This window comes from Galeopterus variegatus, unplaced genomic scaffold (genome assembly GCF_000696425.1).
Source record: "Galeopterus variegatus unplaced genomic scaffold, G_variegatus-3.0.2 Scaffold1328, whole genome shotgun sequence".
NCBI classification, from domain to species: domain Eukaryota; kingdom Metazoa; phylum Chordata; class Mammalia; order Dermoptera; family Cynocephalidae; genus Galeopterus; species Galeopterus variegatus.
Window position 1 is genome coordinate 26,879 of NW_007727439.1, and position 13,473 is coordinate 40,351.

A 13,473-nucleotide genomic window follows, 5' to 3' on the forward strand; every position below is an offset into this window, starting at 1 on the left:
ATCTGCAAAAAATTTTCAGAAATTTGAAAATCAAATTCAAGAAAGTCTCTAGTTATATCTAAAGTACAGATGTTAATTTTCCTGAAGTAGATAGAAATATAGAGAATTATATGCTTAAAACTATGAAATATGTTTTCATCGCTTTCATTTGATGTTTCATTTGATTATTTCAATCCTGTATGTTCTCAGTTATTACATTTAAAAAATTGTGTAAAGAAGGACTGTACAGGGCATCTGGCACTTAAGGTTTACTATCCAGTTATGTGAGCTTGTTTAAATCCTTTCTGGCCCAAAGCAGTACAAACAAACTGATAAGCTGAATGTGTGACTTTTACTAAAGGCTGTTGAATAACTGGTTTTGACTGAATTCAGTTTTTATTTTTTGATAATGAGATGCAAGTTAAATGACTTGATACTTCTCACTTAGCTAGTGTTCATATGAGTACTATTATTTTCTTTCATAAGATTATGAAGAGGTAAATAACTATACACTGATTCTTAAATCTTTTATAGCATAATTTTTCCAGAATATTACAAATGATTGAGATCAACCTTAAGTCTTTTTTGGTACAAATACCTGGTAGTTTCACATCTCTTCTGAAAAAGTGTTCACTGTAGGGTTTTAAGAGATTTTCCTAAAGTAATTTTGTAAAACTGATTTAAACTATCATTTCTATTAGAAAACATGGAACAAAAATCAGTATATATATCTGCTGATTCAGTAGAATTGTGTAGAAGTAACAAGAAGATTGCAAGAAGCAAGTAATCTGAAAATGCAAGGCAACATAAACCACACTCTGTTCAAATAGGTCCATAAATCTGGGTTCTCCATACAGTTAGAATGAGTCTTCTGTTATCTATAGTTGTAGAAGAAAATTTCACTTAGTAGATTTATTCCTTCTCTTTCTGGGTTACGTGTTAGATGCATTGAATTAGGAGGCAGTATATTAGAACACCAAAACATAAGTCAAGACAAATCTCAGTGAATTTTTTGAAAAAATGTTACAGCCTTTTCTATGCTGGCGTCCTTGTAAGGATGAGTATTGGTTGTACGCTGGTGTCTACCCTACGTTTACTGCATTCCTGGAACTGTACTTACATATTCCTGAAGGATTGAAAGAATTCTGGAGGCGTTTACAAGACATCACTTATCTTCAGAGTTCTTTAGATTTCAAACTTTAGGATTGTTGCCATGTATACCAGGTTACAAAAATTAGAGTTGGTTTTGAAGTGTTCTCTTGGACTCAGTTTTCTAGCATAAGCAACTAATTAAAGTGAAAACAGATGATTAGAAAAGTCATGGAATAAACATGGTGTTTTCTTTTCAACAGCAGTGGATTCTGGAATGAAGAAGATATTGTGAAAGCTTGCAGTTATACTGCATACTGTCTTTCACTGTCTTCTCTATCATTATGCCCCAACTGAAATCTGAACATTGTCAGGATTTTTACTTCCATCCTTTTATGTTCTATTGGAGTTACTCATTGTCTTCACCTACACCATTTTATTAATCTCCAAGCCAGACTCCCTACTTTATTGACTAAACACCTTTTTCCTTCTAGACCTTTATAATCCATTCATTAGAGGATTGAAGCTTCAAAAATTATGCTTTATATCTGTCACTCCTCAGTTTAGAAAGAATCAATATGAAATCCTCAGTTTGCCCTGTCAAGCCTTCCTTTGTAGCCAATTGTCTTTATGTAACTTGGACCCTCCATTTCTGCCAGAGTACACACTGTATGCTGGATGTCTTATTCCTTCTTGTACTTTGCTCAGTAAGCTGCTTGCTTGGAATGTGCTCCTTTTTCCCGTTATCTAAATGCTGCCCTTTCTTCAAAGCTCTCACAATGCCCATTTCCTACACAAAGCCTTTCACAGCTACCACAATACAAAGGGATCTCTATCTCCTGAAGCCCTATCTCATGTATTATATGTAGTATAACTTAAGAGCTCCTTCGCTGTGCTCTGAGTGCACCTCTATCAGTTCTTACCATGGTTTTAGATAATTGTTGGTTTACTTTTGTTTTTGCTGTTTTCATTGTCATGACTTTTTAAATTTATTTTTATTATTATTATTTTTATTTATTTTTGTTTTTTTCGTGACCGGTCTGAGTGCACCTCTATCAGTTCTTACCATGGTTTTAGATAATTGTTGGTTTACTTTTGTTTCTGCTGTTTTCATTGTCATGACTTTTTTTATTTATTTTTATTATTATTATTTTTATTTTTTTTTGTCTTTTTCGTGACCGGGAAGGGGATTGCAACCCTTGGTGTGGTGTCGCCCACACTGCGCTCAGCCAGTGAGCGCACCAGCCATTCCTATATAGGATCCGAACCTGTGGCGGGAGCTTTGCTGCGCTCCCAGCGCTGCACTCTCCCGAATGCGCCACGGGCTCGGCCCGACATTTTTTATTTTTTATTAGACTATGAGCTCCTTGATGGCTACAGGACAGAAGCTGTCCATTTCTGTATCTTTAGTGCCCAGTAGGGGAATACAGTAATTATCTGACTAATGCTTATCTATCTAAATGAAATGAGTTAAATTGAATCAACCATTTAAATACATTTATGTATATTGTTAGCTACCTTTGTATATATAATTCCCATGTTTTCAATTCTTCAATCTCTTTAACCCTTTAACTCTTGAATTCTAAATATAAGCACATTAAGGATAGGGATCATATTTTATGCCTTCTTAGAGTCCTGTGCCTTGTACAATATCTTAAAAATATTGCAGGAGTGCTCAATGTTTGTCAATAGATTGATTTTAGAGGAAGGAGATGGTTGCATAATGGAATGATGCTCTTCTATCTTTATTTACTCAAAAAAGCAGAACCAAATTGGGAAACCACGTTTTCCTTTAAAAATGTTATAATCATTAAAAAAAAAAAATCTATTTTATTCTTCAGGTATATAGGCCACGGGATTACAGTACACAACATGTAGAACATGTCTACTACTAACTTTTCTTTTTTCCCCACATTTGATGGAGTGTTCTTTCCCCTTCCTGTTTGTGTTTTGAGACATGCATAAAAATAAATAAAAAACTGTAGGCTTCTCTCTGGCACCGAGCATTTCCCCTTGTACCAGATTTTCTCTTTGATATCTTTGTCTTTGTCAGTGGTTGATATTTACACACTTTCTTTCCTTTTAAATTATAGCTCCTCCACAGTTTGTGGTTAGGCCAAGAGATCAGATTGTTGCTCAAGGTCGAACAGTGACATTTCCCTGTGAAACAAAAGGAAACCCACAGCCAGCTGTTTTTTGGCAGAAGGAAGGCAGCCAGGTGAGTGTGAGGCTTGACTGCTTTTCTGAAATCTCTGAACTTCCCCTGTCTGGTTCTAATCAAAGATTGTCTTGCCCCTCTTGTGATCAACTTTAAATTTATTTCATTTCTAAAAAAGAGACCAGTGAATTTCAAAATAAGTGGGAGTCAAGTGTTCTTGTACAGCATTCTTTATTTGCTAGTGCTATTATTTTTAACTGTGTATCTTACACAAAATAAATACAAAGCAGTGTAAAAAAATTATCTTAAAATGTCCAACCAAAACCCTATTTAAAAATTTCTGAAGGAATACATAATCTTGCTTTCTTGCATTGAATTGCATAATTTGATTAAGTGACTTAGTACAAATAAAGGGATTAGAACAGTTCCTGGCACATGGAAAACAGTCAAAAATATTTCTGTTATTAATTGACCTAGACCCCAATTTAAATCTCTTCTCTTAGATAGACAGTATAAATGACTCTTTTTTTAATCATTAATTTAAGCATGCTTTCATTTAAAAGTAGAAGGAATCTTTTCTTTCATCATCCCTTCTGGATTCCTTCACAGTGTGGGTAGACAGGAAATAATACTTTATATAACAGAAGGAAAAAGCACCTGCCTTGTCTTTGCTATATCCTGGTTTGTCCTCTCCAGGCACCTCTCTGGGCAACATGGCCTCTCAGAGTCTCTGCAAAAAGTCAACTGGATGCATAATTTTTCTCCTTTAGAACTTGGTTTAAACTTAGACAACCGTTTAGTGCCTAGGTTCTGAGGCAATGAGTGGAATTTCCAGCCTAAACTAGATTCAGAAATTGTATTCTCTGCCTAAGAATTTATCTGTGCATTCCTGAGAGACCTAGGGACATTTTTGTTCTAGATTCTCCAGAACCATCCCAAACAAGACACAGAGTTCCCAGGAAAAGTTCTACTGGTGCCTTCCTCAACACTTTCTTGTTTTAGTCCAATTTCTAGAAGAATTTCCTTGGAAATAATGGAAATCATTATTAAAAATCTCAGGAAATCTAAAAACTTTGCCAGAGATGGGAAATGTATTAAGCTACATTAAGAGAGCCTGTTGATTAGAACTCGCATATATCTATCGGGTTACTGAGGCATTAGGAAGTTCTGCCCAGCCATCATTTCTAATTGTTGTGAGTTCTTATACATTCATGTACCACCCCCAAGCTAGCAGTTTTAACAATTTGGTCTAGATAAACAAATGGACTTCCTTCCTTTCTGGAACTCTCCCTGTTGGAATCATTTCCCCTGTGACTGGTGGGATGGGAAATTAGTGATGGGGAGACGAGGGAAGGTGATGGCCACTGCCTTCTTCCACATCAGAATTGTTCCAGGCTTTAACTCCCAAATCTTTTTTATGATTTAGTAACTATAAAATAGATTTCTACTCATGGAATTTCTTGACTCATCACTTAAAAAATCCTTTCTCAAGTGAGCATAAAGCAACACAATAGAGTGAAACACGTATGTGCATACGCACATTCACACTGAAAAAGGAGAGAATTGAAAAGCCAGTTTCTTCCTTATGAAATGCAGTCTTTGTAGTGCTGTTTAAGTTTACTGAAGCTCATTTTCTTAATCTAAGATAAAGGGGTAATACATTCTATTTCACATGCGTTATGAAGATTACATGAATAAGTTAGTTTGTATGTAAAAGTGCTTTACATATTTTGAAGGTCAAATGCAATGTTATTATGTCACTGATAGAAAATACAATGACGTAAAGCAATTTGATTACTGTGCATTTGTATTTTAAATCCAGTATAAGTCCATGATGATGTATCTTATTATAGAGACTGCATCATGAAAATTACATCTCCTAAAATAGATCCAAGTTGGATATAAGATATTACATGAAATGTGTATTGGTCCTGTAGTCCAGTAAACATATAGTATTTAAATGTGCTACATTGTTCTTTTTGATAATTTTGAAAAAAAAATGGTCAAAAGCATTTAAGCATTTTTTTTTCTGTTATTTGACAAAGCGGCATGTAATTCTAGATATAATACTTCTAAAGGTTACACAAAATTTCCAGTGAGGTACTTTGATTCAACTATAATCTTAGGTCTAGTTTTCTTCCCTTCACCTATCTCCCTCCTACCAGAAAGGGAGAGAGTGAGGGAGACAGACTATGAATGAGAACAAAAGAGAAACGCTCGAGCAAATTGTAAATTTTGAAATTATAAATTGGGATATTAGGAAAAATAAATTGGGCTTACTGTCCTCCGTATCCAATTTTTACAGTGATCTACGACTATCTATCGGTAGAAAGAGTTAAGAGCCTGGACTTAATGGTCCATACTCCTCAATATATGCTGATAATGCCAATTAGCACTAATAGGATATCTAGGAACGTCAAGACAAGAGCTCTGTAGAGTTCCTGGTTTTGCTTGTAATCCATTTTCTTTTGCCTATGTCATACAAACTGGGAATAAAGATGATGGGTCAAACCCAATCAAATGCTGTTTTCCATGTTAACGAATCATTTAGAAGGTAGACTGATATTACATTGTAGAGGAAGAGATCCCATAGAGAATTAAGCCCATCTGATGTATTAGTGCTATGTAAATTAGTATTCTAATGGCTAATTGTAGGAAAGTGCACACTTTGAGTTATTGTATCATTTTCAAGTGACTTTAAAATTTAGACCCTTCTTTTAGATGGTTTATTTCAGTAATATATTTGGATTCCACAGGAGAATTAGCTTGTTTTCAAATTATATTTTATATATATATATATGAAAATGTCTAGCCTTATATAGTAATACAGGTTTTAGTAGAGAGCAATAAATAGTATTTTGAAATTATATTCCTGACTAGTAGCAAACATCACTCCTTTTAGAAGGAGTTTAATAACATGGTAATGTTTATGTAAAGTGGGCTTATAGTGTCACACTCGAATCTAATAAAGTGGACATCCATCATGTTGCAATAAAGAGAAGAGCTTCTAATTAAAGTAGGACATCATTTCCAGGATTAAAGTCATTTAGTGTAATTGAAAAGTGTTAATACCCTATTTTATCCTCTTCCATTGGTATTACTTCAAGGGTAAAAACATTTTAAGGTGAAAATGTGTCTTGTGCCTTTAATTGAATGTTATTACCTCCTGATTGCAACGTATTGCAACTGTTTAATTACAAACCTGGAAAATTAATTACTATATCGAGAAACAGATCCCAGAGGGTTATAATGTTCTTTTTTTGTAAGTAAATACAACATAAAAATTGATATGGCCTTATTTATAATCCAACTTGGAAGCATACCTCAATATGATTTATTATACCCAAATGTTTTTCTTAATTGAACAACAGTAAGGCAACATAGGTCATCCAAATTAATGTTACTACTCCCATACAAGAACTTTTAAAAATTAGTGATTAAGCTGTATATATTTAACATGAGATAAATAGTAAACTAACTTTTTTAAAAAGATAGTATGAAATTCCTTAAGGTAACATGCACGCTTTCAGAAACATTCTACATCCTCTTGTTATTTTCAGTGATTTGCTTAATCTTGCTTAGGTTGTAGCATTTGTTCATCACTCCTTTCAAAGCTGTTATGACCTGCAGAAATGATATAGCAGAATTAGATTCAGCTGTCTCTGTCAGTCTCAACACATATTTGAATACCTTTAGGACAAATTCAGCTGAGTCCATCAAGTATTCAAAAAGTGAACAGCAGCAATTACATTTTGTATTCTTTAGTACTGTGAGTTTATAAAGCACATACACAGTTAATGCTGAAGTCCAGATCCTCGCAGTGTTTTAGGAGTTAAATTAGATAAGCAATATTCTGTCCATTTTACAGATGAGAGAGCTTTGTTTCAAAGATATTAAGTAATCAGCAGAAAGAGAGAGAGTAAATGGTGAGATAAAGATCCAGATTTTTTTTTAAAGTACGAATGATTGTTCCTTCAACTAGAGCTTGCTGACTTAGAGCATGTTATTTCCCCATGATTCTGGAAAAGTTTACCAGTAAAACTCATTATGTAGCATTTAATCATGTCAGTACCATATATTTTTAAATGTACGTGTTTTCTTTTCCAACCATATTTCCATAATTGTAATAGTTGTTGGTGACATTATGTTGTAATTTTCTTTCTGAGTGGGAAAAGAATATTGATGAGATTTTGTTTGCTTCCGCAGAATCTACTTTTTCCAAACCAACCCCAGCAGCCTAACAGTAGATGCTCAGTATCACCAACAGGAGACCTCACCATTACCAACATTCAGCGTTCGGATGCGGGTTACTACATCTGCCAGGCCTTAACTGTGGCAGGAAGCATTTTAGCAAAAGCTCAACTGGAGGTTACTGATGGTGCGATACCATTATTAGATTTATCTTATGAAAATAATTATTTTTATTTAAGATACATATTAACCATGTGGAATTTTCCAATCAATGCTTAGAATTTTAGGTCAATACTTATCTTCTAAATTTGAATCTAGGTAAAGTAACATTTTTTAATCGTTTCTAATTCTCCCAGATTGAATACCATTTATTTTCCCAAAGAAGAACATTAAAGGCATTCTGTTATAATCTTTACAACACAGTGATGCATGACTTTAAATAAATGACATCATATTCACTGGGTTTAGAAATGTAATCTGCATATTTTTATTTAGTCTTATGCTGACATGATTGCTTCTAATGGATATTAATAATTTTATTTTACAGAAGGAGGAGTAGATACCACTTTTAATACGATCAGTAAAACAGAGATGAGTTTTTAGTTAGCTAATCAAATTATGACATTCTTATGTTATACATTCAAGAAGTTTTATTAATTAAATACCTTTTGAAGTACTGATGATTTCTAAAATTATTATTTTTATTTGTACATGTGTATTTTGAATCTTAACTGAGGAACCTACATTCATAGTGAAAGTTGGAAAGGGTGTAGGGCTCTGCATAATCTGATTTTTTCCCAGCATCTGATTTGTCACGATTGACAGCTAGGGAGTTTCAGATATTTCATAAACCTCTGAGCATGAATTTAGTTTCTGTTCTTTGATGTCTTAAATTAAAAATTCTTTTTTGCTCTTTTATATTTGCGAGGATTTTTATTTTTTATTTTTCCAAATGCTGGCTTCTGTGATATAACAACTTTGGTCTATGGCGTCACTCATTCTGTTCTTTCTCTGCTGGTGAAATTTGATGTGTTTTATACAATTCAAATTTACATGTAGATTAAAGGGTCATTTAAAATTAATAGAAAGGCAGTATTTTTAATATCTGTCCATGGGATGGCCTGATTCAGCACCACGTCAGTAGTGAGAATAAATACAACAGACAGACGTTGACTGTGTAGACACTGAGTCATTAAGGGCTGCACCTGCTGATGCTGCAGAGATTTACTGCCATGGAACTGAAAGGAGAAGTCAGGTTCAAGGGTAACAGTGATGAGAAATTCTTTACATGGGCAAGACCTTCGATCCTTTGTACCTACGTATTTCTTTAAAAGGATAAAAAATAATTATTAATCTTTTTAAAGTTCTCATGTGTTCTACTATCAGCAAAAATGTCCAGATACATATTCTTGGAAAATAAGATATTCTGGCCAAAGCCAAAATTTTATTCTATATTACTATAAAACACTTCAAGCATACTGCTTAAAATATCTACTTTAATCTAGCTTATAGTATTCTACTATTAGTATCTATTTGTAGTATTTTTACAGAAGACAGACCCTAAAATGTTTCTAAATGAAAAAAATATTATGGAAAAGGCAAAGCATATTTGTAGAAAATAGAATTGATTAATTAGAAGAGCAAGTTGATATGACTGTTATGGTTCATGAAATAGGTGGATATTCATAATTATGTCTGATGCAATGAAAAGGAAAACTTTGGTGAGCTTATGTTCATTGATGGTATCTCAAAGCAGTAGTTATGCTGTCTTCATTTCTGAGGTCAAAATTAAAAGAGTGATGACCAAGGGTAAATTTTCTGATGAATGAGAACTGAGATATCTCTGAAACTTTTGCTACAACTGGCTTAAATATTAATTCCTACATTGATTTTCACTTAAATAAGCAATCACAAAGTCGAGATACTTTTGCAGAAACATTGAATGGAAGTTACAGAGTTGTTGATTTTGACAGTAAAAAAAAAATCTAACTTCAAGACCTATATATATATTTATACAGATACACATATTTATTATAAATAACCGTCTCTAAATATTAAGTTGCCACATTGGCTGATGGCTTCATCTTCTATTCAGAGTTTTAATTTTTCAGATTGGTTAACGATTTAGTAATATGTGGTTCATCATTTTCATTTTGAACAAATTTTCTTGGTATGATTCAGGGCAATTTAGAGCCAATTGAAATTCCATTGTAGAATGAAAACATATGTCATGTTCAGAGAAACAAGTGATTATTCTATCTATAGCAACGTTTCTGTTGTTACATTTTTGCACTGAGACTCATTTCTTGGAAATTTTTTAATTCAAGCATTCATATAAGATGAGATTGCTAATGGTGATGAAAGTTGCTGTGTTGAGTAATAAATTTACTAGCTATAGATTGAGCTAAGATGATTTAATATAATTGAGCTTCAAAATATTCCTTTCAAAGACTTTCTCATTAATTCACTGGCACAGTTCTTCGTTTCTTTTCTTCTGCTCTTTTTCTCACACAAAATTAGAAAATTTTAATGAGAATTCTATGAGTACAGCCAATAGAATCTAAAAGGACCGGAGAGACAAAATGTATTTATACATTACATTGACAATAAATGTTGCACCATGATATTATAGGAATGGCTTATTGAGGATTTATAATGCATAGTTAGAGAAGACCATGAACCTGTTCACAGATCACTGGGAACCCTAAATGTTCATTTAACCTTTGGCCTTAGTGTCATGGAAACCTGTGGTCATCTTTCACCCATAACATTCTTGAACTGAAAATTCTTTCTGGACAGATTTTCAATTACTTTATTGATCAAATTCATTCAAAAGACAAAGAATTACTCAATTGGGCAGTTAAATTAAAAAAGAAAAAAAAACTAAATGACCTTTGGCTGCATCTAATGATTTCAAGGATATGACAATAAAATCAAGTTATAAGAAGTTACCTGAATTCAATATTGGTATTTAATTTGAAACAAATCAGTAACATCATTTAAAATTTAATAAATAGGTCCTACTCTGGTAATGCAGACTCATTTTCTCAATAAACTGAAAATTATTCAAAATGTTTTGGACATTGGCCTTCTATTTTTGACCCACAAAGAAAATAAATTCCATGAAATTTTCAGTTTGAATTTGTTTGCCCAATCATGGCCAGATGTGCCAGAATTGTTATAATATTGTGCTTCCACATTCTCCTAAGATTATCTTTTTTACTTCTAAAATGAAGAATTTGATCAAGAAAATCAGTGAAATAAATGGTTTTAATTTTTGTTTGTGAACACTAAACAATTTTTCATTGTTTATCTTGAGTTTTTGTAATTGATATAGTATGTTTAGGTTGATTGGAATTCACAGTATATTGGTATGTATAGGACCTATATCATAACTTCTAATTTAAATTAAAATTGATTGGCTTTCTCATGGTAAGCTTTGAAAGGCCTGTTTAATTTTAATGTTTTATTCCCCTAAACTGGGAACTCTAGTAATAAAGATCATAATGTAGATTGGGAAACAGTCATATAAACTGGTATTTATAAAAGCTGGTGGACAAAGGATATCAGAGCATTAAGCAAAATTACTTTTTTGATTGCGTATATTGTGATACATGGTGACCTTTCTGAGAAAAGACACTATTTCTCACCATAGTTACTTAGTGATAATTAGAATCCACCACTCTCTTTTTTCTTTCTGTGGAAGTCTTTGTATATATATGCTTATATATATATAATGTACATATTATCATATATACTATATATATAATGTACATATTATCATATATACTATATATATATGTATATATGTATATATACTAGCAAGCGTACTTTGTATAATTAACCAATGTCTATGCTGTCTATTTTAAAGTTTATAGAACTTTCTTTTAAGAAAGCCTTCCTTGGTCCTGGACACATCACTTAGGTTATGAAGTGACCTTCTAATGAGTTCTAGATGTAACCTTACCTCCAGTTAACTCCATAGTTCCATTAACCATTTAAATAATGCTATACATTCTGATGTGCTTCTTAAATCATTATTAAATACTTCCGAGGCACAGAAGATGCTGCTACAAAACAATATTTCATAAACAGAAAGAACACTGAATTAAAAGTTTTTGAAATTATGGAATATTTACCCAAAAGAGCACAGGAATTGATATATATGAAACACTGATTTTTGAATGAAAACTCTTTTTATCATCCCATAATGATAGTATAACTATACTGCTTTTCTTTGCTTAATTGTAAGCAATAATTAAATCAAAATCATCCATATGATATGATGGTAATTTGAAGATCTAGTGTCAAAATTTTGGAAATAAATTATGATTTAATACTTTAACATCAACAGAAATATTTCATCCTATATAAATACAGCATACAACTGATGCCATGTTGGGTGAATTTATATTTTATGCATATATTTATAATAAAAGCAGAAGTGAAAATTGACTCTACCCGCATTATGCTCCACAGGCTTTCTTAAATATGCATATGAGAAGAAAAATGAACATTTTATAATGACTACCATAACCTATCTGTATTTTAATTTTAATTTTAATATGACTAAGCCTCTCAACACAGTTAAGCTTTCCAAAAATGTCAGAATTTATCCTAACATCATTTTAATTATATGTAATGTGGCGTGAATTATAAACAATAGTATGGCTTTGGTCTATTATCAATAGATGTATGTATAGTGTGTACAGATGATAGATATATGATAAATATAGAATATGCAGAGTAAGTTACGAGTAATATGTATGGTTTTGGAGCTTTAACCTTACTTTCAATGTCAATATATCAAAACTACGGGATTTCACAGAAGTTAAAATATCCTGAAAATATCTTTATTCCACAGTTTTGACAGATAGACCTCCACCCATAATTCTACAAGGCCCAGCCAACCAAACGCTAGCAGTAGATGGTACAGCATTACTGAAATGTAAAGCCACCGGTGATCCTCTTCCTGTAATTAGCTGGTTAAAGGAGGGATTTACTTTTCTGGGTAGAGACCCACGAGCAACTATACAAGAGCAAGGATCACTTCAGATTAAGAATTTACGGGTAAGTAATCTTCAACTTGTATTTGAATCTTCATCTCAACGTAAGTACTTCTCTAGGGAAACACTGTATGGTAACTTAAAATCTTACATCACAGCATAATTGCTATACATTTTTTAAAAGGTCATGTTATTTACTATTCAAAAAATGATTAACTGAAATTAGAGGGAAGGCATTGTTCTTATGTTACTCATAGATTCATAACAGACCTAAAAACTTTTTACTCGTGCATCACACTCTGTATGTATGTAATCCATGGAACTGGAAATCTTAAACACACAAAATTAATGCTAGTAGGATATTTAAAATAATTTGAAAGGGACTAATACTTCTAATTTACTATCAATAACAGAGGAAGATTGTAGGGAAATGTAGATAAATTGGTTTGGCCCGACAGTTATGTGGAAAAAAATAAAGAGATGAGTACATAGGAGGCAGGTCTGGCTAATTGATGGTATTCTTAGATTTTAGGTTAAGTTTCTATGGAGTTTAGATTTCAACTCATGGACAAGAACAAGCCATTAGTGGTCTTTTAACTAAAGTTTACATGATAGAGAATGACCATTCCTGGCAACTTAACGAGTTGGACTTGCCTCAGGACGAACTCAAAATAAATATCTACTTCTGAATATCAGTTATCTATGCTATGTATCAATATTGGCAAAACCATAAAAGCTTAAAGGAACGCACATCTATTACATCAGAGTTTCTGTGAGTTGGGAGCCTGGGCATGACTTAGCTAGGTCTTCTGCTTCATGGTCTCACAAGGCTACAATCAAGTTTCATTTAGGGTTGTGGTCTCATTTCGAGATGATTGACTGAGGATGGATTTGCTTCCAAGCAACACGATTATTGGTAGCATTCAGTTCCTTGTGGCTACTGGACTAACAACTTTAACTTCTTCCTGGCTGTTGGCTAGAGGCTGCCTTTAATCCCTTGTCATGTGGATCTTCTGATATGACTAGTTGCTTTCTTTTTTTTTTTTTTTC

At 32.8% G+C, this 13,473-nt stretch overlaps 1 protein-coding gene across 1 annotated transcript in view; it reads left to right on the forward strand.

The window, feature by feature from the left end:
* ROBO2 (roundabout, axon guidance receptor, homolog 2 (Drosophila)) overlaps positions 1-13,473 on the forward strand; it is a 124,576-nt gene that overhangs the window by 21,357 nt on the left and 89,746 nt on the right. Inside the window, exons 3-5 of the mRNA XM_008576329.1 lie at positions 3,162-3,286; positions 7,433-7,604; positions 12,282-12,487. Coding sequence (XP_008574551.1) covers positions 3,162-3,286; positions 7,433-7,604; positions 12,282-12,487 — 503 coding nt within the window. The remainder of the gene's footprint in view (positions 1-3,161; positions 3,287-7,432; positions 7,605-12,281; positions 12,488-13,473) is intronic.